This window comes from Equus quagga, chromosome 1, assembly GCF_021613505.1.
Source record: "Equus quagga isolate Etosha38 chromosome 1, UCLA_HA_Equagga_1.0, whole genome shotgun sequence".
NCBI classification, from domain to species: domain Eukaryota; kingdom Metazoa; phylum Chordata; class Mammalia; order Perissodactyla; family Equidae; genus Equus; species Equus quagga.
Genome location: NC_060267.1, coordinates 5,497,651 through 5,525,505, shown reverse-complemented (window position 1 = coordinate 5,525,505; position 27,855 = coordinate 5,497,651). Strand labels below are relative to the sequence as shown.

At 44.2% G+C, this 27,855-nt stretch overlaps 1 protein-coding gene across 3 annotated transcripts in view; it reads left to right on the top strand.

Moving 5' to 3' along the window:
- TBC1D30 (TBC1 domain family member 30) overlaps nucleotides 1-27,855 on the top strand; it is an 82,133-nt gene that overhangs the window by 15,049 nt on the left and 39,229 nt on the right. Inside the window, exon 1 of one of the 3 annotated variants that reach the window (XM_046665299.1) lies at nucleotides 27,027-27,207. The exons of the other annotated variants lie outside the window; for them this stretch is intronic. Coding sequence (XP_046521255.1) covers nucleotides 27,042-27,207 — 166 coding nt within the window. The 5' untranslated portion in view covers nucleotides 27,027-27,041. Of the gene's footprint in view, nucleotides 1-27,026; nucleotides 27,208-27,855 lie in introns of those variants that run through there. 3 annotated transcript variants of the gene reach the window in all.

Genomic DNA, 27,855 nt, shown 5'->3' with positions numbered 1-27,855 from the left:
CACCATTTATTGAAGAGACTCTCCTTTCTCCATCGTACACTCTTGGCTCCCTTGTCGAATATTAGCTGTCCATAAACGTGTGGGTTTACTTCTGGGCTCTCAATTCTGTTCCAGTGATCTGTGTCTGTTTTTGTGCCAGTACCATGCTGTTTTGGTTACTATAGCTTTGTAGTGTAATTTGAAATCAGGGAGTGTGATACCTCCAGCTTTGTTCTTTTTTCTCAGGCATCCTTTGGCTATTCGGGGTCTTTTGTTGTTCCATATAAATTTTAGGATTCTTTGTTCTACTTCTGTGAAAAATGTTGTTGGAACTTTGATAGGGATTGCGTTGAATCTATAGATTGCTTTATGAAGTATGGACATTTCAATGATGTTAATTCTTCCAATCCAAGAGCATGGAATATCTTTCCATTTCTTTGTGTCTTCTTCAATTTCTTTCAACAGTGTTTTATAGTTTTCGGTGTACAGATCTTTCACCTCTCTGGTTAAGTTTATTCCTAGGTATTTTACTCTTTTGTTGCAATTTTAAATGGGATTGTATTCTTAATTTCTCTTTCTGCTACTTCATTGTTAGTGTATAGAAACACAACCGATTTTTGTACATTGATTTTGTATCCCACAACTTGACTGTATTCCTTTAATATTTCTAAAAGTTTTTTTAGTGGACTTTTTAGGGTTTTCTAGATATAAAATCATGTCATCTGTAAAGAGTGACAGCTTCACTTCTTCTTTTCCAATGTGGATCCCTTTTATTTCTTTTCCTTGCCTGATTGCTCTGGCTAGGACTTCCAATACTATGTTAAATAAGAGTGGTGACAGTGGGCATCCTTGTCTGGTTCCTGTTCTTAGAGGGATAGCTTTCAGTTTTTCTCCATTGAGAATGATATTTGCTGTGGGTTTGTCATATATGGCCTTTATTATGTTGAGGTATTTTCCTTCTATAGCCATTTTATTTAGAGTTTTTATCATAAATGGATGCTGTGTCTTGTCAAAAGTTTTCTCTGCATCTATTGAGATGATCATGTGATTTTTATTGTTCATTTTGTTAATGTGGTGTATCACGTTGATAGATTTGCAAATGTTGAACCATCCCTGCATCCCCGGAATGAAACCCACTTGATCATGTTGTATGATCTTTTTAATGTATTGTTGTATTCGATTTGCTGGTATTTTGTTGAAGATTTTTGCATCGATGTTCATCAGTGATATTGGCCTGTAATTTTCTTTTTTTTGTGTTGTCCTTGTCTGATTTTGGTATCAGGATAATGTTTGCTTCGTAGAAAGAGTTAGGAAGCCTCCCCTCCTCTTCAATTTTTGGAAGAGTTTGACAAGGATAGGTACTAAGTCTTCTTTGAATGTTTGGTAGAATTCACCAGGGAAGCCATCTGGTCCTCAACTTTTATTTTTGGGAGGTTTTTGATTGCTGTTTCGATCTCCTTACTGGTGATCAGTCTATTCAAATTTTCTACATCTTCTTGGTCCAGTTTTCGAAGGTTGTATGTTTCTAAGAATTTATCCATTTCTTCTAGATTATCCAATTTGTTGGTGTATAGCTTTTCATAGTATTCTCTTATTATCTTTTGTATTTCTGAGGTGTCCGTTGTAATCTCTCCTCTTTCATTTCTGATTTCATTTGTTTGAGACTTCTCTCTCTTTTTCTTGGTGAGTCCAGCTAAGCGTTTGTCAATTTTGTTATCTTTTCAAAGAACCAGCTCTTGGTTTCATTAATTTTTTCTATGTTTTTTTAGTCTCTATTTCATTTATTTCTGCTCTGATTTTTATTAATTCCTTCCTTCTGCTGATTTTGGGCTTTGTTTGTTGTTCTTTTTCCAGTACCTTTAGATGTGCTTTTAGATTGTCTATTTGGGATTTTTCTTCTTTGTTGAGGTAGGCCTGAATTGCTATAAACTTCCCTCGTAGAACTGCTTTTGCTGTATCCCACAGATTTTGGCATGCCGTGTTTTCATTTTCATTTGTCTCCTGGAATTTTTTGATTTCTGCTTTGATTTCTTCATTGACCCAATCATTGTTCAGTAGCATTTTGTTCAATCTCTACATTTTTGTCGCTTTTCTGGTTTTCTTTCTGTAGTTGATTTCCAGTTTCATACCTTTGTGGTCAGAAAAGATGCATGGTATTATTTCAATCTTCTTAAATTTATTGAGACTTGTTTTGTGGCCTAATATATGATCAATCCTGGAGAATATTCCATGGGCATGTGAAAAGAATGTGTATTCTGTGGTTTTTGGATGGAATGTTCTGTATATGTCTACTAAGTCCATCTGGTCTAATGTGTCCTTTAAGGCGAGTGTTTCCTTACTGATCTTCTGTTTGGATGATCTACCCATTGCTGTAAGTGGAGTGTTAAAGTCCCCTACTATTATTGTGTTACTGTCTATTTCTCCTCTTATGTCTGTTAATAATTGCTTTATATATTTAGGTGCTTCTGCGTTGGGTGCATAGATATTTACAAGTGTTATATTTTCTTGTTGGATTGTTCCCTTTATCATTATGTAGTGCCCTTCTTTGTCTCTTGTTACAGTTTTTGATTTAAAGCCTATTTTGTCTGATATTAGTATTGCTACCCCCACTTTCTTTTCTTTGCCATTTGCGTGGAATATCTTTTTCCATCCTTTCACTTTCAGTTTGTGAGTGTCTGTAGGTCTGAAGTGTGTCTCTTGTATGCAGCATATACATGGGTCTTGTTTTTTTATCCGGTTGGCCACCCTATGGCATTTGATTGGAGCATTTAGTCCATTGACATTTAAAGTAGCTATTGATAAATATGTATTTATTGCCATTTTGTCACTTTTTCTTTTTTTTGGGTGTTTTAGTAGTTCTTCTCATTTCCTTTGTTTTTCTCTTGCTCTCTTCCCTTGTGGTTTGATGGCTATCTTTAGTAATATGTTTGATTTCTTTTGTCTTACTTTTTCTCCTGCTTGTTATAGGTTTCTGGTTTGTGGTTACCATGAGGATCCTATTTAATATACTATGCATATAACAGTCTATATTGAGTAGATAGACTCTTTAGCTTGACCTCTTTCTAAAAGCTCTACTTTTTCACTCCCCTCCTCCCACATTATATGTTTTTCACATCATATATAGTCTTTTGTTTAGCGTGTGTCTATCCATTACCCTCATCATTGAAATAGGTGATTTTAGTACATTTGTCTTTTAACCTTCATATTATCTTTCCAGGTAGTTGATCTGTTGCCTTTACTATACTTTTACCTTACAAGTGATTTTATTGCCTGTTTTTTGTTGTTGTTGTTTTGGTTTTTTTTGATAATTTTTTTTTAATCTCTATTTGTGGTCATTGCTTTCCCTTTTAAATAAGTCCCTTCAGCATTTCTTGCAGAACTGGTTTATTGGTGATAAACTCCTTTAATTTTTGCTTGTCTGGGAAGCTCTTTATCTCTCCTTCCATTCTGAATGACAACCTTGATGGATAGAGTATTCTTGGTTGTAGGTTTTTTCCTTTTAGCACTTTAAATATGTTGTGCCATTCTCTTCATGCCTGTAGGGTCTCGGCTGAGAAGTCTGCTGATAGCCTGATGGGCTTCCCTTTATATGTCACTTGTGGCCTTTCTCTTGCTGCTTTTAGGATTCTCTCTTTGTCTTTAATTTTAGACATTTTAATTATAATATGTCTTGGTGTGGGCCTCTTTGGGCTTATCTTGTTTGGAGCTCTCTGTGCTTCCTGAACTTGGATGTCTGTTTCCTTCCTCAGGTTAGGAAAATTTTCCTCTATTATTTCGACTAATAAATTTTCTGCCCCTTTGTCTCTCTCTTCTCCTTCTGGGACCCCTATAATCCAAATGTTAGCACTCTTGATATTGTCCCAGAGTTCCCTTACACTGTTCTCATTCTGTCTAATTCTTTTTTCTCCTTTCTGTTCTGCTTGGGTGATTTCCTCTAGTCTTTCATCTAGCTCGCTGATCTGTTCTTCTGCCTCCTCTACTCTGCTATTGAGTCCCTCTAGTGAATTTCTCATTTCGAGTATTGTATTCTTCATTTCTGATTTTTTTTTTATATCTTCCAGTTCTTTGCTGATGTGCTCACTGTGTTCATCCATTCTTCTCCGCTTATCTGTGAGCATCCTCATTATATTTTGTTTGAATTCTTTGTCGAGGAGGTCGCTAGTTTCTGTTTCACTTAGTTCTTTTTCTGGCATTTTGTCCTGTTCCCTTGCTTGGAAAGTATTCCTTTGCCTCCTCATTATACCTCTTTCTCTGTGCTATTTTCTTTGTACTAGGTGAGTCGGCTATGTCTCCTGACCTTAGAGAAGTGGCCTTATGTAAGAGATGCCTTATGAGGCCCAGCAGTGTGCTTCCCTCTCGTCACCAGTCCATAAGAACCAGGAGTGACCCCTTTGTGGGCTACTTGTGTCCTTCTGCTGTGGCAGGGTTGCTCCCACTGCAGGTACCCAGGGAGTCTGATCTTTCCTTCCCTGGCCAGCTGTTTGTAAATCTGGTCTGGGGGGGGGGCCTCAGCACTGTTGGCTACAAAGTCTATTAGCACACTCTTATTGCAATTGTTCTCTTAATTGGGTTGGTGCCCAGTGTAGCTGGTTGCTAGGCTCAGGGGCTACAGTTGTGCTAGGCCTGAGGCCAACAAGGCTGTTGTCAGTTCTCTTAGGAGTGCAGCTGAGTGGGGCTAGCCCTTGGCATGGAGGCACTCAGTTGCTTCAGGCTTTGGAAGGTGAGGCTGATCCTTTTTATGGCTATTTGTGAAGCACAAGTCTGCTGCTGCTGATAAGCCTCACCCCCCACCAGACCACATACACTGTCAACACAGTCCTGGTCCATGCACACTTCTCAACCCCCTGGAGCGTACCCCAACGCCACACTGCAGAGGCCCCCACCTCTCCCCCAATGCCCCCCACAGTTCACCTGGTCCTCACACAGGCCCTGCCCCACAGAGGCAGACACCCTTGCCTGCCTGTAGAGGATCAAGGCACTCAGTCAATGCAGGCTAAAAAGTAGCCTGAGGGCTTGCTGTTAGGTGGGGCCAGTCCCTTAGGGTTGCCTGCCCTGGCTGAACTGGATTAAATCTGTGCTCTAGTGGGTGTGGCAGACCCCTGGGCTAACAGGCCAAGGGATGAACCTCAATGGCCCCCACCGGTGTCCGTATCAGCACGCCTGGACCAGCTCAGAACAACGGCCCCCACCAATGTCTCAGTCTCCGGAGAGGACCCTCCTCTCACCAAGATGCCCCCAGAGCCCACCAGGTGAGTCTCGTTTCACCAAAGGCTAGTCAGCCTTCTCTCTGGTGATTTTAGGTTGCTGCAATGAGTGAGTTTGTGCGTGGGCCCTTTAAGACCCGGATCTTTTCGATTTTCGGCTGATAGCTTTTCTGGGGGTGTCCTCGCTGCAGTTAATAGCTGGCAAAGCCAGACAGTAAGACCCCTGTCTCAGTTGGGCTGAGTCCGAAGGATGGTTATAGCAGTATTGCCCCCGCTCCGGACCTCACTCCTCCAGGGAGAGCTTGTACCTTAGGGTGGTTCCCGCCTGGCCAGCTGAGAAGCTCCACTGCTCCCAAAGGTGGCCTTTTTCCTCTGCAGCTGGAGTTACTGCCTCTTCTGCCTTCGTCAGGACTGTCCCTTGTCGTGGGGGTTCTTTTTATCCAGTTTTCAGTTTTCAATCCAGGGTGATTCTTTTCAAAATTGTTGTAATCTAGTTGTGTTCGTGGGAGGAGGTGAGTTCAGCGTCTGCTCACGGCGCCATCTTGACGAGATCTCTCTTTATGTCTTCATTGATTTCTTTCAATGATGTCTTAGAGTTTTCAGTGTATAGGTCTTTCACCTCCTTGGTTAATTTTATTCCCAGATATTTCATTTTTTTTGTTGCCATTGTAAATAGGATTGTATTCTTGATTTCTCTTCTAGTTCGTTATTAGTGTATAGAAATGCAACTGATTCTCGTAAGTTGATTTTGTACTCTGCAACTTTGCTGTAGTTGATGATTATTTCTAATAGTTTTCTGGTGGATTCTTTAGGATTTTCTATATATAGAATCACGTCATCTGCAAACAGCTCTCCTGGGCATTCTGTCCTCAAGTTAGAAAGATGGTCTAATAGCAAGAAGCATCTTGTGTTGACTGCCATCAGCACAACTGTCACCTGAGCACACTGCTCCCCTCTGGCCTGATTGTGCTCCCATCTGGACTCGTCCTTCGGTTCTGGTGCACAGCTGTCATCTTGGGATCTCCCTTCACTCTCCTGGGGTCTCTCTTTGTCCCTCTCCTGTGTTGGATCTCTTGTTTCCATGTTTTCTTCTTCCTTGGATTGTTCTTTTTATTTTGTTACATCCCCTTGAGAAAGGGTACCTGTGAGATATATTTTTGGAAACTGTGCAGGAATTATAATGTCTTTATTCTGTCCTCACTTTGATTGACAGTTCTATACTTGCTCTATTGACTTTTTGCTTCAATTCTTGCTCTTGAGAAGTTTGAAGACTTTCTGGTTTCCCATTCTTTCTACTGGACTGTTTGTTTTTCCTCTTTGAAAGCTTGTGGAATCTTCTCTTTGTTCTTGGTGTTTTGAAATTCATGACTCTGGTGCTTGGTGCTGGCCTATTTGCATCCGTTGTCCTGGCCTAGACAGGCTCTTTCAATTGGCAACTTAGGTTCTTCAGTTCTGGAAAATTTATGTGAATTATTTCTCTGATGCTTTTCCTCCCTCATTCTTTTTTTTTTTTTTAAATTTCTGGGATTCTATTGTTTTGCTGTCAGAATCTCTGGACTAGTTCTGGGATATTCTTCTCTTTCTTGTTTTCCATCTCTCTGCTTTTTTGCTTTACTCTTTCAGAGATTATCCTCACTTTATTTTCCAACCCTGTTATTGAGACCTCTTTTTTGGGTTGTTATTTGATTGTTTCTTTTATGTATATGGTGTCCTGTTCTTGTTTCATAGATGCAATATATTTTCTTATTGCCCTAGGATGTTAACAATAGACTAAAACAGACAAACAGAAAAAACAGTGTGGAGCAAACAGATTATACAGGGAACAGAGAAAGTTTCAAAAGGGCTGCTATATTTAGAGTCGTGCCTCAGATATCTGGAATCCTTGGCTGGCTGCTCATAGTTGAGTGTGGATGTCTAAAGTGATGGCTTGAGCTCTGAGCTCCTGGGTAGGGCTCATTGACTTTGAGCTTCACTGAAGGGTCATCCGGATGAGCCCTGTTCTGTGGAGCCGCCCAGGTCAGGGTCTCCAGGTCTGTCTTCTGGGGCTGGTCAGATCCCTCAGGGAGGAGTCTTCTGACCTCCTGCCTGGACGGTGAGGGCTGCGGGAATAAGAGCTGGGGGCTCTGCGTTCCACACTCAGTGTGCAGGTGGCCACTGAATCCCTGTTTTAGGTGAGGTTCTTCCCGTCAGCTGGTTGTCCGGCAACTCTCTGTTTTAAGCCTCTTCAGAAATGAAGCCTTCAGACCTTCGCAGGGGTGGGAGAGGAGTACTTGCCCAGCCCTATGAAGCGGAGGAGAGCACCTAGGGATCCAGCTGCTTCTCGACAGCTTCTCCCCATTCTTAGCACACCTCCTCCGGAGCTGGCCGCGTGTCTCTGAGCCTTTTGTGGAATATGTGGTGTAATAGAGGTTGAAGTTCGGCTTTCCCGTGCTAATTTGGGATTTGGCTTTCTAGGACCTGCTAAGTCAATTTCTGATTGTATGCTTTTTCAGCTTCAAGATTCTATTGCTATGGTCTTCTTTTCTTCCCGGTCCTTGTGGGTCATGATAAACAAAAATATCTTTAGAGTATTTTTCATGTGGTTTTGGTGGGCACCAGAATTAGATGCAGTTTTTTTCAATCTACCTTCTTAACCTAAATGTGCATATTCCTTTTTCATATGTTCGTTTGTTTTCATAGATGAAGTTAGCATTTTTTCTCAGTTTTATTGAGATATAATTGAGATTTATAGAAGTTAGCATTTAGATTAAGGTAGATTTGCCTTAAGTTTGGAACTTGGTTGCAGAATTGTAACTTTTGCCACAAATTTGTTAATACTGGTTACATATTTAGGTATGTTTTTGATATATGATTAGCAGCTTGGTCTGCCCTGAAGTAGCTTAGTAAGAATATGACTAGATGAAAGAAAATGGATTATAATTGCTTACAATATATTTTAGCAACAGTTTCCTCTTATTTTGTAAAAGCTCTTTAGTGTCTTGCAGCTGAGTTATTTTTCCATTTCGTCATAATTTATTTATTCTTATACGTATTGCAAATCTGTGTAATATTTGAAGGTACAGTACTAACTTTTGAACCTCCAGCTTCTGAGAGATTCTTGTGGCTTTGAAAAAACAGCAGATGTGTCTTGTGACCTTGTTACAAAGAGAAGTCGTTTTTAGAAAAAAAATTCTGAATCTCAGCCGTAATAGCTGAGAGCTAGAAGAGAACTTAATCTGATGTCTGTTTACTGCCAAGCTTGCTGCTGAGCAGTGAGCGTGGGGAGCTGAGAGCGATGCTGAAGCTGGCTGGCTGAGGGCGCCCTTGCTGTTGGCGGTGACAAAGGAAAACTCCGTCTACAGCCAGCAGGGGGAGTGCTCTTCTCTTTAGGCTTCCTGAGACCCGTGTTAAATTTATGTTCTCTCTGTGCCTTGTCTGGGCTTGAATCCTGGATCTGCCACTTAACTCCATGTGTAGTCTCATGCAGGTTCCCTAACAGCCCTGTGCTTCCGTTTTCTCGTCAGTGAAAAGGGGACGCTGATAATACCCACTTCACAGGGTCCTCATGAGAATTAAGGGAGGTAAAGTGTATAAAGTGCTTAGAACAGTGTCTGGCTGTATTCCTTATAATTGTTTCTGCTGTGGGAGGTTTGGAGACTGCCTTTTCCTCCAGCATTTGCACCAGCATTTACTGGGGTTAGGAGGAGGATAGATGTGTGCTGTGTGGACAAGGGTAGGAGGGGTGGGGAGCCATTCCAGGCAGGGATGATGGTGAAGAGGCTGTCAGAGCATCGCATATTGGGGATGCTTTAGTAATCTAGTGTTACCGGATATAAAGTTGGAGGCTGGAGGCAAGTGGCAGAAGTTGAAGGGGGAGCTGACCTTGTGTCCTGTAGCGCCATCGCTGAGCACAGGGTGGCGTGATTGGGTTTTCGTGTTTCAAAGGTCATTTTGGCAGCAGCAAGAGGACAGGCTGGAGTGGGTGAGTGGACGAGGGCTGTGTCAGGAGGAGGCTGAGGCAGTAGACCTATAGGAAGTGGGGCGGGAGTGGAGATGGTCCAGGAGGAGCAGGGAGCTGGGTGGACTGAGGGTTTGGGGGCGTGGGGAGGCCTCGGTAAGCGCTTACAGCTGAGATGCCTCGGGGCACCAGGTAGCCCTGCTGGGGAAGAAGCTGGAACCACTGTCTCAGGGCGAGACAGGAGAGCCCGAGGGGAGGGCAGTGTCGAGGAAGCTGCTGGACGACCGAGGCCGAGTGTCAAGGAGACACAGTTTTAGCTTCTCTAGAACAGCCTCAAGAACTATTATAGAGCACGTATAATTACCACAGAGAAGTCAGATGGGAAAAGGATTGGAAAGGACGTTGGAGTTTTGCCTTTTTAAAATGATTTGAGAGGAATTTCTGTATTAGTTGAGTGGTAGAAACAGAAGCCACATTACACTCGGTTTATACAGCAAGGGTGTTATATCCTTCCAGAGTTTTTTGTTCTGCCTTCCTCATATAGAGCCTTTTTGCCTCTCCTCGCCCCCGTTGGTTAGAATTGATTAAGCTTTCCTTCCTCTGAATCCCACCATTCCCTAGCCTTAATTCTATTAGAGCACCAATAATAGTTTATTGTTCTTGTTTCTTTCTTTATTGTGGCTGTTCGTCTCTTTATATCATTGGACAGGGATCTTCTGGGGGAAGGACTATATCATTCACCTTTTTATTCTCAGTATCTGTTACAAAGCTTGGCATTACACTGGGGCTCACAGATTGCTGGATGGATGGATAGCTGGGTGGGTGGGTTGGTGGATAAATTAAGAGGTTGGATCAAAGTTAATATGTGTGTGTGTGTGTGTATGAGTGTGTGCGTGGGAGGCAGGTGACTTGGTGATGAAAGTAAGAGGGTCAGGCAGAGTAGGCTTGGGGCTTGTGAACAACAGTACGTGTTTGGAACCATCACTTTGAGAAATGGGAAAGGGACTGATCAGGAAGGAGCAGCATCAGGACCACTGAGAGTGGAACTTTAGTTGGTAAACATGCAGGAACTTTGTTATAACATCTTAGAATTTTGGAGCTAGAGGGAACCTCAGCACCAATCAGGTGTAACTGCCTGTTGAACATAGGACACTAGTGTCTGTGAACTGCCTTCCTAGCTGGATTGAGGCTGTTTGAGAGTGTGGCTATTTGACAATAGCTGTTTGACAAGTCAACATTCATTAGTTGATAATGTTAATACAATCTTATCTCTCAGTGAGGATGAAGTGAGTGGAGAAAATTAGATTATGTCATTCTAGTTAGAAAGAAAACCTGAAAAACAATTTGAAAATTTATGTGTCAGGCGGCAGGAGAATAGCAAAGGCAGATATTCAGCCGTATTGTCTTTACAGAATCTCTCCTTCACAGCACTGTGAAATTTTGCCTCCCCGGTTCTCGATGTGCATCGGACCCGCCTCCCTCCCTAAGCTGCAGGAGGTGTTTTCCTACCTGCTTCTTGGCATTTTGTCATGATTTGACTTTCGATGGATTGTCTGCCATTGAACAAGCAGATAGTGTCATTTTTTTCTGGCGAGAGCATGAACAAGTAGATGTTTATCATGGACTCTGTATAGAAATATATTTTAGTATCTTATGTTGGAAAAGAATTGTTGCTAATGAATGCACATTATAGCTCATGCCTAGCCTTTCAGACAGACCTTTTTTTTGGTCTCAGCCTTCTCAACATCATTTGCAAAAAGGAATGTTCCAGGACATGGTCACTAAGCCACCGTCAGAGTTTGCCGTTGAGCCTGTGGTCTCTCCTGTAAGGTTTCTGACCTGTGTGAACATTGCTGTAGCTGGGTGCCTTGGCTTTTGCATGTCTACATCCTCCAGCTCAAGGTGGAGATAGGAAAGGGTCTCCTCCTCACATCTTACTGCCATTACCCAGGATTGCCAGCAGAGGGCAGGCTTGCTCCTCTCCCTCATCTGGGACCTGAACTTCCTTTCTTCCTCCACGTCTGTCTCCCACATCCAGCAGTTTTCTGATTTGTCACATCACACAGTTTCTAGAAGCAGTTATGTAATATAGTTAAACACTAGTGGAAAAGGGGCAAAAAAATAATTTCCTTGTTTTCTCCATACGTCTTGACTCTTTTGGGGGCAGACCTCTTTCAGCCCACGTTGGTGGCGCTCTCTGAGCTTTTTCTGTCTGAATTCTCCCAAGATCACTCACAGAAAGTATAAGAGACTCAACCTTCAACCCTTGTAATGTGGGAAGGATCGTGGTCTTCAGGTGGTGGATGATGATTCTTAATAGAGCCTTAAAGAGGCTTCTCATGTTTCATTCCCACATCACGGTCCGCAGTGCTCCAGCACTCCCACAAAAAGAGCTAAAGTCTACACGCATCCATAGTAATAGATTTGTTATTGTTGTTCTTGGAAAGATGTGATAATAAGGAGGAGTTAAATTTCAAGAGTATTGGGCTGTGAGTTTCTTTTTCTTTTTTTTGAGAAAAATTAGCCCTGAGCTAACATCTGTTGCCAATCCTCCTCTTTTTGCTGAAGAAGACTGGCCCTGAGCTCATATCTGTGCCCATCTTCCTCTACTTTATATATGGGATGCCTGCCACAGCATGGCTTGCCTAGCAGTGCCATGTCCGCACCTGGGATCCGAACCGGTGAACCCCAGGCCGCCAAAGTGGAATGTGCACACTTAACTGCTGCGCCACCGGGCCGGCCTCTGTTTTTCTTTTTTAAATTTAAATTTGTTTTTGTTAGATTGGCACCTGATCTAACACCCTTTGCCAATCTTTTTTTCTTTTCTTCTTCTCCTTAAAGCCCCCCGGTATATAGTTGTAGATTCTAGTTGTGAGTGCCTCTGGATGTGCGATGTGGGACGCCGCCTTAGCATGGCTTGACGAGCGGAGCCATGTCCTAACCTAGGATCCGAACCAGCGAACCCCTGGGCCACTAAAGTGGAGTGCGCAAACTTAACCACTTGGCCATGGGGCCGGCCCCCTTGGGTTCAGTTTTTGATGCTGGTTTTTCTGCAAATTATCCTGCCTTTGATTATGTGTTTGTAAAAATAGGATTCTTCCCAGGGACTTACTGGTGACTCTTCTTCAGGGTGTCTCCTTGAGAAAGTCCTCTTCCTCTGTCAGAGTTTTAGTCGCTGTGTTTGAGAGTGGGGAGGATTCACCCCACATCAGAAAACAGAACAAATTTCCTGGGAGATGTCCGTCTCTCTCTGACACCCCAGCCTGACCATTTATTTTTATTTAGTTGCCATCAATTTATCCCTCTATATGAGTGAAAGTTGAACAATGAGTAGAAGGTGTCTCCATTACAGTCATTGCGAATAATCAACCCCACCTGTGGGAAAACCGGCGCAATGTGAAATTTGCTGCACCTGTGTGGACCGGTCAACTTCGGTGTCCTGTGATATCCATGTCCTCACCATGGGTGGCTGGGACCGGGCTCTCGTAAACTTTCCCATTAAGTTAATGCTCCCTGCACTTGAATTTCAGTCTGTGTTGTATGTGAAACCGTATCCAGAGTGTGTGTCAATGCTGTGAATATAGTTAGGGAATGTGAGCTTCAGAACGATCAAATGATTGGAGTTTTCCCAGTAAATCAATCTAATTCTTCTCTCAGTTCATAGAATGATGAACTTTGAGATCCTTGGGGATTATCTAATCCAACATGCTCATTTTACAGATGAGGACATTGGAAGCTCAGAAGGATTAAATAAGATGTTTACAATCACCTCACACCCATAGGATGGTTCCTATCAAAAAAACAGAAAATAACAAGCGTTGGCGAGAAGGTTCAAAAAATAGAAACCCTTGTGCACTGTTGGGAAAGTAAAATGGTGCTGCTGCTGTGGAAATGGTATGATGCTTCCTTAAAAAATTAAAAATAGGGGCCCACCCCGTGGCCAAGTGGTTAAGTTCATGCACTCTGCTTCGGTGGCCCAGGGTTTCGCCAGTTCGAATCCTGGGCGCAGATGTGGGACCATTCGTCAGGCCATGCTGAGGCAGTGTCCCACATGCCACAGCTAGAAGGACCCACAACTAAAATATACAACTATGTACTGGGGGAATTTGAGGAGAATAAAGCAGAAAAAAAAAAAGATTGGCAGCTGTTGTTAGCTCAGGTGCCAATCTTTAAAAAAAAAAAATTAAAAATAGAATTACCATGTGATCCAGCAATTCTGCTTCTGGGCATATACCCAAGAGAGTTGAAAGCAGAGTCTTGAAGAGATAGCTGTACACGCATGTTCTTAGCAACATTATTCACAATAGCCAAGGGATGGAAGCAACCCAGGTGTCCCTCAATAGATGAATGGCTAAACAAAATGTAGTATATACATATGGTGGAATATTATTCAGCCTTTAAAAGGAAGGAAATTCTGACACATGATACAACATGGATGAACCTTGGAGACATTATAATAAGTGAAATAAGCCGGTTCACAAAAAGACAAATACTATGTGACTCCACTTATATGAGGCACCGAGAGTCATCAAATTCATAGAGACAGAAAGTAGAATGGTAGTTGTTGGGCTGGGGCGGGAGGAATAGGGAATTTTCGTTTAATGGGTATAGAGTTTCAGTTTGGGAAGATGAGAAGAGTTCTGGAGACGGATGGTGGTGATGGTTGCACAATGATGTGAAAGTCCTTAACACTGCTCAACTGTGCGCTTAAAGATAGTGAGGATGGTAAATTTTATGCTATGTGTATTTACCACACACAGAAAGATGCTTGTGGCCACACGGACAGTTGGTGCTGCATTTCCTCTCAACTCTCTGTTCTGTGCTTGTCCTAATTTGCCATTCATGGCATTCTGTCCACAAAATTAATCATGAATCAAAAACTGAAGCATCTTTCCCCCAACTGGCTCATCACCGTCCTGAAAAATAATTTTCATAGTTGATGTGTGGATGCTGTTTCATGCTCCGTCTTCCTCTTTTCTTCAAATCACTCCTTCCCAGTGTGGGCTCTTTCCTCTGCCTGACACTCTTCTCTCCACTACCTCTGCATGGTAACTTCTATTTCTAGGATCCAGCTGAGGATTATCTCTTCTGGAAAGTACTTTGACCACATAGTCTGAATGAGGTGCTTACTCTTTTCAGGGTTGCCCTAGTCACATGGAATTGTCACAGCCTGTTTCCTGGTCTCCATCTCACACGGGACTGCACCTTACTGGTCTTGAGTTCCCAGTGTCTAGCATGTTGCTTGCACGGGGTAGGTGCTCAAAAATGTTTGAAAAGATGAACTGTATCTTGGAAGATGCTGTTATAAGGGAGACATACTCAAAGCTGTCCAACACTGACTGCTGATCAGCTGCCTTCTGGCTTTTATTTTTTTAAGGGCATCTCTTATTTTTTTTATTGTGGTAAAATGGACATAACATAAACGTTTCCACCTTAACCATTTTTAAGTGTATAGTTCAGTGGTGTTAAGTACGTTCATATTGTTATCAACCATCACCACCATCCATCTCCAGAACTCTTTTCATCTTGCAAAACTGAAACTCTGCATCCATTTAACGATAGCTCCCTATTCCCTGCTCTGCGCAGTCCCTGGCAGCCACCATTCAGTATTTGTCCTTTTGTGTCTGGCTTATTTCATTTAGCAGAATGTCCTCAAGGTACATCCATGGTGTAGCATGTGTCAGGATTCCCTTCCTTTTTAAGGCTCAATAATATTCCACCGTATGTATGTACTGCATTTTGTTTATCCATTCATCCGTTGATGGCCACAGGGGTTGCTTTCACCCATTGGCTATGGTGAGTAATGGTGCCTCGAACATGGAGTAGCTCTGACTTTTTAAACATGGCAAACTTGTCCTTCTGCTATCCATACAGTGCCGCATAAAAAACACACCTTTTTTTTTTTTTTTTTTTGGAGGAAGATTAGCCCTCAGCTAACTACTGCCAGTCCTCCTCTTTTTGCTGAGGAAGCCTGGCTCTGAGCTAACATCCGTGCCATCTTCCTCTAGTTTATACGTGGGACGCCTACCACAGCATGGCTGCCAAGCAGTGCCATGTCCGCACCCGGGATCCGAACCAGCGAACCCCGGGCCGCCGAGAAGCGGAACGTGCAAACTTAACCGCTGCGCCACAGGGCCGGCCCCTAAAAAACACACCTTTTATACCCTGAATTCTTTACAGCCTCCTTCCTGAGCGATTTTTCTCCATCCATCTGCTTTCTGTCCTCTTCCGGTCTCCCCAGTGTTGATCTTGTGCCTTGTTTTCCTCACTTAAAACTGCTTCGGTGGCTTCTGTCTGTGTCTGATTCCTGCCCACCCCCTTGTTTGTGGTTTTGCCTCACTAAGGCCGCGGGTCTAGTCTGAAGCCTGCTTCCATACCTCATGGAGTTTGGGATCCCTTGACAGAATGCGTGTCCCTTCTTTGTCCTCCTTCACGTTCTCTTGCCCACCAGGCCTTTATCTTCCGCTGTTCCAGCTGTTCCCATCCGAGAAAGAGGGTTTGCTGGCAGCAGCCGCCGTGCCCTGTTCAGTGTGAAGTCCCCTTTCCTTACTCTTCACCTCTACTTCACCCACTCCTCCCATCTCCCACGATCACAAAGACTTGGAGAAGCAAAGTGACCTTCTCTACTAGAGACAACCAAGAGCAAGACGTAGCTCAGTCCCCACAGCCCTTATTAGTGGACCTTGGGGGGAGAGCAGTTTGTTTCCCATCTGTTCCGATCGGGGCCATCCTATTTCTCCATGGTCATGTGCTCTCTGTTCTGGCAGCACTGTTTTTTCTTCTCCTTCCTTCGCTTTACTCTAAACCTGTTCCTCCTCTGTCACTCCCCAAAGTACCACTGGCATGAGGCTGCTATATACGCACTTTACTCAAGGTTTCAGGGTCACGTGGGAGAGTGTTACAACATGGAAGGAAACAAGACCTGGCTGACTATTGAGTTGAGTCTCAGACAATATTGTTCTTAAGTGTTCTTTGGCTTCCTTTCCCCAGGAATTTTTTCCTGACAGTCTTTTCCTTTAGACACTAGTAATCTATTTTAGGGCTCAACTGTCCTTGCTGTTAGGAAGCCAGAAGACTTGGGAACTAGACAGTCAACCCACATCACTGGCCTGACCTAATTTTTCCCTCATGGAAGCGTTAGCTATAGATAAATTTGCTGCCTTTGCCATTCTCTTTGACCAAAGTTCATTTTGAATCAAATTATACACCAAAGTTTGTAATGCAACTGTTGGGCATACAGCAAGGGAGCATCTCAAGCGTTGACTCATTGCGTCAAAGCTTCAACATCAGCAAGTGGCTAATGAGGGTTTTCCACTGTGTGATATTGTGCCAGAGTTTTCAAACACGTTTTTAAAAGTCTGGGCAATTTGGTTTGAATCATCTCAAATGTTATCCTAACTTTGAGATACAGTGATTATGACAGCTGCTTCCTGCATAAGAGGGAACACAACAATGGCACAAAAATTATTCAAGACGGATTATGCCCCAAATCTGCATCATTTAACATTTTCTCTCTATGGAGAGGGTCCTTGGTTTGTTGCTTTATCAGCTAATTAACCAGCTTCCTGTTTCCTGTTTCACATTTGGCAAATTATTTTTAGAGACAAATCATATCTGCAGTTTCTTGGGGGAACTTCGAGTTGGCCCAGATTTTTCCTGGATGAGTTAGAGGGTGGGTGGATGCAAAAAGCAGTGCCCTATGAGGTCCCCACCGAGCCCCATCTCTCTGTGGGCCCCAATTAACTCCTGCATGCCCCACATGTGTCATGTATATACAGCTGGTCTTCTGTAATCCTCACCTAAGAAATTTGCTAGTTTGCTCTGGCATCATGGGGAATTTTTTGGTTAACTGGTAGTGCTAAGCCGACCTTGTTGAAGCTGCTGCTTTGTTGTCTTTACCAGTATCTTATTTGTTTTATTAGGTAAATAATATAAGAGGAGTTTGAGGCAATTATAGATGTTTCATTCACCTGGCAACATAAATGGGGCTGTGAATAAGTCTCCTTTTGGATCTTCAAAATGTTCTTGATCCTGCTCAGATAAAAAATATCTGGTTATGTTTGATTGGCTTAGTGGACGGAGTGTGGCTTTCAAGTGAGATGGACCCGGGTTCACATGCCAGCTCCATCGCGTGGTAGTTGTATGACCCCGGGAAAGGTCTTTAACCTCTTGGTTGGTTGGTTTGTTTCCTCTTTCTTTTCTTCCTTCTTTCTTTCTTTCCTGTCTTCAGGAATAAAAACAAATTAGAAAAGTACAAGGAAAAATACAATATATTCCCACCACCCAGAATTAACTGTTTATGTTTGACTATATTTTTCTTTTAGTCATTTTCCCCCCATGCGTATTAAAAAACTATCCTGATAATATATGTATACACTCCCCTTTTACCCCCCATTTCTTGGGAAATAATATTTCCCTGTTGGGTTAAAATGAGATAAGATAATTAAAGCACCCAGCCCCGTGGCTGACCCACAGCAGACAGCTGGCACGTGGTGGATGTTATCCCTTAGTGTCTTGCTCCTCTATACTTGCTTCTTTCTTTGTGCATCTCCATTAGAAAGCAGAGTTCTGGTAAATTGACAAAATCATAAAGATGATATTTTTTGACCAGCTATTTCTCTTTCTAGGGTGTATTTGCAACCCCCAACCTGAGAAAGTGGTGATAATACATGTAGGAATGTATAATACATCATAACATTTATATTGCAAATAATGAAAATGTATTGAAAGACCAGAACTTTCTAGTAAATGAGGGGTCACATTTGGGAAACTCTTTAAAATAAAATGATTGAACCAAATTTTAAAAAAATTGCATGGATTGTTAAACAAGCTGTAATATTGGAGAGATGGAAAGATTGAGAAGAAAATTACTTACTTAAACTCTTCTGTGAAAGATTGACTTCTGGCTTGTCGTGATCTCGCAAAGCAAGTGGTTGTTGGGTAGCTAATGCTGGGGCTTTCTTAACGTATGAAGGGCAGGGAAGGATTATCTTGTCTGCATTCAAGTGAATTCTCCCCAGGTAACATGTTGAAAAAATCAAGATGATGAAAGATGTGAGCAATTTGTCACTTTAAATGAATGTGCCTTTTTATGGGCTTCCTAGACTGATTTTGCACTAAAACCTCTGTACAAAATGGGTAGTAACATAATTAAAGAGCAAAGACACTTGAGCGAGCTGGTGGCATCGTTTGTAATCTATGACATGTTAATGTATAAATTTAAAATGTCTTTCCTTTAAAAAATAGTTTAAGTGCCTTTAACACTATGTATTAATGATATAGTAGGTAATATTTACATAGAGCTGACTGTGGGCCAGACAGTATGGAAGGGGCTTTACCTGTATCGTTCGGTCCTTAGGATAACCCTTATGAAATGGGTACTTTAATTGTCCCACTTATGGATGAGGGACTGAGACTATTAATTTATCCAAGTTTTCTTAACTGCTGAGTGGTGGAGCCATGTCTCAAATCCAGGCAACTGGTTCTAGAGTCTGTGCTTTTTAGCTACTGTGCTCTGCTGACTGCCATTGTGTCTAGAATTCCAAGAGAATCTTTCACCTGAGGAGTAGAGCGAATGTGTGATGTGCGAGCATCACATATTTTGGAAACTTGTCAAGGAGACTAAGAATATCGGTTGTGGATTTTTCTGTACATTGCACAAAGGTCAGTCAAAATAACTGCTCCTAAACACATCTGCTTATTTCTCTTGTAATTGAATAGAAAGCCCTTTTTTACTGAGTGGGAAGGTATGGCTCCCTTCTTGACATGATGAGTTTATGGTGTTATTTATTTTTAATGTTCATATACCAAGTGTCAAATGTGTACAGAGCCCCATGCTAGCTGCAGGCAGGGGTGGGGAGAGATCCAAGGATGAATAAGACTTAGTTTCTGTGCTCAAAGGTGTTTATGATCTATTGAGAGGAAAAGGTCTGCCTATAAATAATTCAAGGGCATGAATGAATCAGGTGTGGGGGTGGGAGCAGGGTGGCATATGGAATATAGGTGTTAAGGCAGGTACCATTTTTAAATGTCCCGTCAGCAGGATCCCAACCTGATATTCTTTGTGTGTCATAGATGCAATTAAAAAAAATCATTTACCGGGTGCCTACTGTATATCAGGCCCTGTGCAAGAAAATTATTTTGAATTTTCCTGAAATACACTGTGGTACTTAGTTTTCAAGTATTAGGAAGGTTTCAAATGGAGAGAAACCAGAGGTAGCTCTTTTTAGACGTAATCTATTCCCTGCCTAGGAGCTGGCGTATCTGATTGATGCTGGCGTTAGGCCAGACTGACACACTGCCAAGTGACACTCTGGTAAGCTGAGACTAAAGACAGTGGTAATTAAAGGTGCCAGGGCTGCCGTATTAAGTATGTGAGTATAATTGGCCAGACTTACATTGCTTCTAGAAGAGAAGGAACACGGAGAGTGTATTTATTAAGAGCTGCCTGCTTCCTTAGGAGTTTTTCCTCTGTCACCAACCTTTAGGTTGACTTTCAAAGATGAGAACATATATAACCACTTCCAAGCATACACTGCTGGATTCCTGTATCTTTATGAAGGTAAGGATAAAAGTGAGGTAAATCACCACATATGCTACTTTTTAAAACTCTGAGGCCTGTGTTGACTGACACACCGGGAGGTTCCTCCTGCCCCTGGGATCTGTCACCCGTATCAGTCAGGAGATAGGCACTTCCTTTTGATGTAGTTCTTAACACGATTTGAATTCTTTCCTAATACCCATCCTGGACTCTTATACAATGAGGATAATGGTCTAAAGACAATGTAACATTCTTTATAAATACAGAAAAATTCAATTTGCTCAGAATTCTCTTTTTAAGTCAAGAAAGAGTGGTAAAAAATCTAAAAAATATTCTTAATGAGGACTGAAGCCAAAAGGATCTTTGTTGCTTAAAGCTCAGTTTACCTGAGAATATAACACCCCAAACTGTGTTCTCCCAGCCTTACACTTGGCCCCCGTTCACACTGGACGGAGGAGTTCTCATAGAGTTGTGAGTCTGGGTATCAGTTAGATTGATCTCAGAGGGTCACGGTGTTGGAAGCTGTTTTACTGGTATTGATCGTTGAACCTCCCCTCGTTGTAAATGTCCTTTCACGCACCCCTGACTGTGGGGCGTGCAGACTTTGCCTGAGAGCTCCAGAGCTCCAGAGGACAGGCAGTTGCAGGTCCTGAGGCCGAGTGTTTCATTACAGTCAGAGCACTGTTAAATTGTGCTGAGGTCTGCCCCTCTGTAACTGCTGTGTAACAGTTCTGATGTAAGCCTCTGGAGTAAACGTGAAGCTAATCTCAGTCTTCCTCCCACGTGAGTGAGGGCACCAGGATAAGAAAGCACAAGGGGAGTAGCTGGTGGGGACGTCAGTGGGGTGTTCCGGCCAGTCTGACTTTCCCTGTGGTCAGGTCCCGGGTCCTCTGCTGGGCAGATTTCTAAGTGACTGCTGACTGGGTCGTTTTCACCTTTATCCTGTGCGGTAGCAGCAAACCCTAAGAAAAGAAGGCGCCCAAATGTGAATGCGCCGACTGCCTGCTTTGTACCACTGCTGTGCTAGACTCTTGGCTTTCATCATGCCATTGAATTCTCACAATAACTCAAATAAGTATCATTAATTCTAAAGATGAGGAAACTGAAACCCAGAAATTAAGTAACTGGCCCAAGGCCGTAGAACTAGTAAGTATGGGCGTTGACTTCCACCCTTGGTCTGCCTGGGTCCGTAGTCCCTTTTCTGACATACCACGTTGCCACCTGGAGGGCCTTACCAGGTGCAGTGACTGTGTTTTTACTCACTCCCTCCCTCATCTGGCCACGCATTCTGCATCTTCTCTTCTGAACGAACCCAGCCCAGACATCTAAGGCGCCCGGGCCAGCCAAGCCAACAGTAATGTTGATTCTACTCTCTCTCCTCTTCCTGACACTTGTCTCTTCTCACCGTCAGAGTTAAGCATATTCTCTTCAAAGCCATCACCCTTCTCCTCTCTAGGAACATATATTTCTAAGCCACACTAATCTGCATCAGTAGGTAGGAGAAACTCTCTCCTTTCATATGCCTCAACGGGGTCAAAAGAATCTTAGAATGACTTGGTGTAAAAGGTTGGGAACTCTGAGCTGGGTGGTTAATTGTGGCCAGGTTAAGCAATGATTTCCTCTTCTAATGTGAGGCTCTAAGCCTTCCAGTTCCACTCCTGATGTGGAGGTGAAGAGCTGAGGACCACAATTATAATAAGAGCACAGACGAGGTTTGTCCTCGGCCTGTTTTTGGGTGAAATTTAATCATTGGATGCAATAAAGCTCTGGGAAGACACTGGGATATACAGAACTCAGTAGGAGGCAGACAGAATAGTATCACTCCGAGTACTTGCACAGTATCTTACATGAACCTTTCACACTGTCCTGTCACCACCCACCCCGTCGTCTCTCCCTCAGTAAACTGCAAGCTCCTTGAAGGCGGAGAATGTACTGCATTTATCCTTTTATTTCCCACAGGCCATAGCACAATGCCTTCCCCACAGCAGTAGGTGAATAAATGTTTATTTCATGAATGAATGAATGGATAAAAGAAATATAAAGATGTCTTTATATGGTCAACATCAACCTACCTCAGCTGGTGTTGAATCAATTTCAGTCATTTTGAGGCAAGAAAATACTTTGTGGAAAATGAGAGACCAAGAAGAAGAATATAATGATTTCTAACATCTTGGGTTAGCTACGCGTCCGAGGTTACGGGGACCCGGCTACAGAGTTTTAAGTGCATTTCCAGTACGGTACTTGGAAATGGGACTTCCACTCCAGCTGGGAATTCAGTTATTATATCAGGCGAGTTTTTAACTTAAAAATTTCTGGTCTTGTAAATAAAACCGGTTATTCTTAAAACTTCATCCAAAATATTTGAGCATGTTTGGGGACCGTGTTAGGAGTGGTTTTGTTCTTGAAGATATCTGATGAGTAGAAGTGGTCCTGAGAAAGCAGAAACAGGAGTCCCTGGAGGGAGAAGGTGCTGCTGAGTGTGCTCTGGTGCTGGAATTTCAAAGCTTCTCTGTTCCGTGCAGGACAGAATCCTTTCTCCAAAATAAAGTACAAAAGCCACCCTAATTGTCTTCAAGGATGCCTGTATTTAAATAGAGAAATAGGTTTTTATGACTAAGGGGAGAAAATCATACGAAAAGAAAATACAATGTCCCATGTATGTAATGTGATGTGTCAGATAATTGTAAGGTTTTTTCCTCCCCCTCAGTTTCTTCCTGCTGCCCTGCCTCTCTGCCTATTTCACGAGGGGAAAATGGTTATGACGCTCGCTTGTCACCATGAGCTCACAGCATGTGGGCTGGGTCCTGGCTAATGGGTTGAGGGAACTAGTCCTTCCTCAGGCCCTGCTCTTAGGTGGGTCAGAGTGTTAACTTCTTATGGTACTGGCCACAGTTACTGTCCTTCGGGAGATGCTGTTTTTACTATTCAGGGGTTGGTCACAGACTTCCAAAAATTGTAGGGAGAGCGTAGAGGAGAGTAGTGGCTTTTATGCCACCAGCGACCACCCTTTTTATTAGCATGAGTGCAAAGATGTCCCCATCTCTGCCCAGTGGGAGACAGCGCTGGACCTGACATGTGGCAGGATCTCTTCTGACGCTCAGAGACTTGTGTGCTCGTGAATAGTTGCCAGGAGCTCTGCCGCTGTCAGGATGAGGTCCAGGCCCCTTCCCCAGAGCAGGCAGTCCCCTGTGGTTTCTCTCCTCCTCGCAGCAGGCCCCTGGGGCTTTTTCTCTTGGTAACTGTCACCACTGGTTCTGTACCGTCTCTGAGCTTAAGCACGTAGGCCCTTTTTATTTTAAGACGTTACTGTTAAAAATAGCAGCATTAGGAATCATGAAAGTCAGAGACCTGATTCCCTTCTGGAAACCCCGTGGGACAGAGCTTTTATTTCTTATGTTGGGCCGTTTTTTTCCTTCTGACTTCTTCCTCCTTCTCCCATTAAAGGAATAGTTTGCTCTCAAGGAAGCCTCCCTTCCAGCACGTAGGCCTTGACAGTGCAGCCTGGGAGCTTGATCTCTGGGGATGTTCCCTGGGCATTGGCCTCTCTAAGTCACAGAGGTCGTGTCCTTAAAGCACGTACCATCTTTAGCAATCCAAGTAACAGATTCTCATCCAATGTGAAGTTTGCACTGAGCCTTCCTTTTCCCAAATTCAGCTTAATTCATCCCTGCTCTGGACCATGCCAAGGTGCAATGTGCCCAAACCTGAATTCACTGGTATTACTTGATGAGGAAAGAGCGATGGTGAGTTGGCCTTGGCTGGAAATCACACCAGCGGAGACTCTCCAGCACCGTCCACACTGGCATTGTTTCCTCTGCAAGCTGACTTCAGATGACATCTTTTGCTTTTGGAAAACAATATTCCAGACATGAATAAGAAACTCTGAGTCATACAATAAACATAATATTAGGCTTGTGCCTCGGCTGCTTTTAGAACATTGTATTTTAGCGCTCATTTAATTATCTGTTTGCTACAAAAGTTGGCAGTCTTGGCTTTCCTCGCCAATGTAAACAAAATAATATTATTTAATTCCCTCACTACTTCTTGCTATCATAGTAGAAACTCTTAAAATTTTTTTTTTGCCAGTTTCAACTTCTGTGTAGTTTAGAATGGGAAGTTTTCAAGGGAGCTTTTTTTTAAAAAAATGTCTTTAAGGGAGTCAGTGTTTCCTTGTGAGAAATCTAAGGGAGGTGCAATAGAATTTTCATTTTGAAAGTGAACAAGCCCCTACCACTGCTAGTAAGAAGAGTATTGTAACTGAGGAAGAACTTCAGAGAGAGGCCTCTTCGAGCTGGGACGCATCTGCGTGGGTTGGCAGTCTCGGGTCTAGACTTCAGCTTTGGCAGCCCAGGAATTTCGTTTCTTCAGCTCCCTGGGAGTTGAGCAAACTCAGGAGTGTTGACTGCCGTTAACTGGCCAGTAGGTTCTCTCCTCTGCAGCAGAGTCTACGGGAAGCCAAATGACGATCAGAAGTTTGCTTGGTGAGCACAGAGTCAGAGCTCTGAGTGGCTTCTGTCAGCAGTCCTGGAGCTGGGCGTCCTCCTCTCCACCCAGAGACAGAGCTGTGGAGCAGAGCCCTTGCTCCTCCTCTTGGCTGGTGAGGCTGTCTTTCCTGCTGGCCCAGTGCTACAACGGAGCCAAAAGAGAACACAAAACCTTCTAAGGTTTGAACAGATGAGGACTCTGGACGACAAGGCTGTGCCTGCAGTTGTCGGCTTGTTCTGGATTTTCCCTCGCTTTCCCCTTCTCTCCCTTTGATTCTGGATGTTCATCACCATCTGCACTCCCAAGGGCCTGTTGTGCCCTCTAAAAAATAGGCCAAAGGCAAACATCAGACCTCCTTCTGTGATGGTTCTCAGCGTAGCCCAGGTGGCTGGAACAGTTAATGGACAACTTATTGAAATTAAGAGGAAGCTAAAGGAAAAAGAATATGTACCAAAACTATAAAAGCCTCAGGCTGATGAAGGATGGATTTCTGTACCTGAGCTTGTAAAATGCTGGGAAATCTAAGCCAAACAGTAATCATGACCAGGTTAAACAATGACTTCATCCTCTAAAGTGATGAGGCAGAGTACGCCTTTTTCAAAGCATCTTTACCTCTGTCAGACAGGTGTAGCTGAATAGCTGACATATCTCGTATCAGCTTGGTTTATTTTCGCAGGTGGCTAATCTCATTTTAACAGATTCTTATATATGAAATGTATATTCCATGCTCAGAACTGTACCATTTCTGACATTGTCCTCAAATTCTGGGAGCATCTTGCAAAGCCCAGAATGTACTGATTACAAAATAAGTGTGCAGAGTCATAAGAATGACTTCTTTTTTTTTTAGCTCTTTCAGAATATCATTAGGAATGCATTTAAAAAATATTCAATACTTTTCAATCAATAGCAGCCAGTGTTTTTGATGCTCAAATTGTTCCATCTTTGTCCTTTTGAGATTAGTCTTGGAGCACTTCCTTCCTCTCTGAGCTCATCAAGATGTTTCAGGCTCATCTTGTACCTTTTTTTTTTTTGTGGTGAGGAAGATTGGCCATGGGCTAATATCTGTTGCCAATCTTCCTGTTTCTTTTTCTCCCCAAAGCCCCAGTACATAGTTGTACATCCTAGTTATAAGTTCTTTTAGTTCTTCTATGTGGGATGCTGCCACAACATGGCTTGATGAACAGTGTATATGTCAACTCGAGGAACCTGGGCCACTGAACTGGAACGTGTGAACCCAATCACTACCCTACCAGGCTGGCCCCTCATCTAGTACTTTTCCTGGCCCAGATCTGGAATCAGTGTCACCTTAAAGGAGCCCTGGTTCCTTTTAGCGGGGAATGGTTTTTAGAGACCATAACCTGGGTGCTAGGGGTGTTAACTGCTGCTGGGTTGTCCCTACTTCTAAACCTAGTCAGTGGATATATATGTATTTTTGAAAAGAAAAAAGATGAGTATATAATTTAAATATACTATTGCAGGATTTAAAAAAAAACAATTTCTTTGATTGTACACCTGTATTTTCTGTTACACTAAAAACGTCTTGGTTCCTTTTGACATTAACATAATTATCTATTTGCTTTATCCTGTAGTGTACATAAGAATTAAAAAATACAATTATTAATAACAGTAATGCTACTGAATGAAATTTAAGATTTCCTTGCAGCTCTATTTGCTCTTGGAATATATGCCACCACTGATGTCTAGTCACAATATGGTATTCGACAACATATTAAGTTTTCCTTGTTTTTATGCCATCAATGCGATATTCAGTTAGGTTTATTTATATTCATTCATTTTCAGTTTTTGGTGCTTTCTTTCTATTTAATTTGTTAATATTATTAATATAACGTGTTGTTCCAGAGCCAAACCATGTAAGGCACATCCAGAGAAGTCTGTTTTCCATTCCTGCCTCTTCTGTCCTCTTCCCTCCCATATAAATACTTTTAAAATTAGTTTTTGGCTTATCCATCCAGTGTTCCTTTCTAAGTGTTAGCAGTGACAAATATCTTCATGTTCCCCCCACATCCTTTCCTTCCTCATTCCTCATTCATTTTTATGATTAATATTCCATTGGTGAATATTAAAGAACGACTTTTTTTTTTTTTTTTTTTTTTTACAGTAGTGATAGCTAATAGTTCTGAAGTCTGGCTGGGGAGATGAGGAAACACTTTTTTATAAAAACTGTTTTTAAATGGGAGCACTGTAGTTTTTTCTTGACGCCCCTTCTTCCAAGAGAAACCACCACTATTATTACTGTTATTTTTCACATGCTTGCCATGCCGCTCTAAGCTGCCAGGAAAGAGTTTAACACAATTCGGGATGAAGCTTGTGCTTCTCTGCCGCGCTGCCAGCTTCGTCCTGCGGCCGGTTGACCGTCCCTTCCGCTGCAGCTCAGAGGAGGAGGCGGGCACTTGCATCTCGCTGGTGTTCTGCACCTGAGACCTGCTCCCTGTGGTGTCCGCTCCAGCCCTCCCAGATCTTGAGAGAAGGTCGGCAGTCGCTGTCGCTGCTTCTGCTCCCGCGCGCAGGTGGCGGGTGCGCGGGAGCCGGAGCCGGAGCCGCCCGCCTGCGCACGGTGGTGCCGGGATTGGGGGCGGGAGCGCCGCCTCCGTCTCCCGCGCGCCCGCCCGGTGGCGCCCGCCTCCCTCCCCGCCCCGAGCCTTCTCCTGCCTCAGCCGTGCAGGCTCCGCACTGCAGATGCCCGCCGGCCGCCGAGCGCCCGGCCGCTCCCGCGGTGCCCGCAGAGCCGCTCCAGCCCCGAGCGCCGGCCGCGCTCCCGCTGCTCCGGAGGGACCCTCGGCCGAGCCGCCTCGCGGAGCCCCGCGCGCAGCTGCTCCGCCCGCCGGGCGGCGGGGACCCAGGCGGACGGGGCCGTGCCGGGGCTCGGGGCTCTCGGATGCGGCAGGACAAGCTGACCGGCTCCCTGAGGCGCGGCGGGAGATGCCTGAAGCGGCAGGGCGGCGGCGGCGGCGGCGGCGTGGGCACCATCCTGAGCAATGTGCTCAAGAAGCGCAGCTGCATTTCGCGCACCGCGCCCCGGCTGCTCTGCACCCTGGAGCCGGGTGAGGACTGGGCTGCAGGGGGGAGGGTCGGGGGGGTGGCGCTGGGAAGTCGCGTGCCACCCCCGGGGCTGGCTGCTCGCGCCTCTGCCTCCGCTGGACGCGGGCTAGGCCCGGCAGCACCCACCGGCCGCCCGGGCGGGACACCGCGGCTTGGCGCACGCGGGGCTGGGTCGGCGCGGGAGGGCAGGGCGCAGACCCGGGCCTGGGCGGGGGCAGCGGCCTCCCAAGGCGTGGAGGACCGGCCGCTGCCGCCCGCTGCCCGCAGACCCCCACCCCGCGGCCTGGCGCGGTCCAGCCCTGCTGGTGCCGGAGCTGTTGCTGGCGAGCTGTGCGCTCGGCCTTCTCCGCGTGGTGGGGAAGTGCTGGCGGTGTCCGGGTCATCAGAGGCCGCGCCACCGTTTGTGCTCTGGCCTCGCAAGAAGCCAGACCTTGAGAGAGGTGTGTGAGGCCGAGAAAGGCACAGGTTTCTGCTCGGGGTCGGAGGGGAAGGCAGCGGTTCTGAAGAGAAAATCGAGTGCATTTCCCTGAGGGTCCCTGCGGCGCGAGTGCCGGGGGTCAGCTCGCCTGGAGCCTCTAATTTGCGTGGCCAGGTGGGGAGCGGGGAGAAGACACTCCTGCAAGTAGAGATCCTTTCTTCTAGATAAAGTC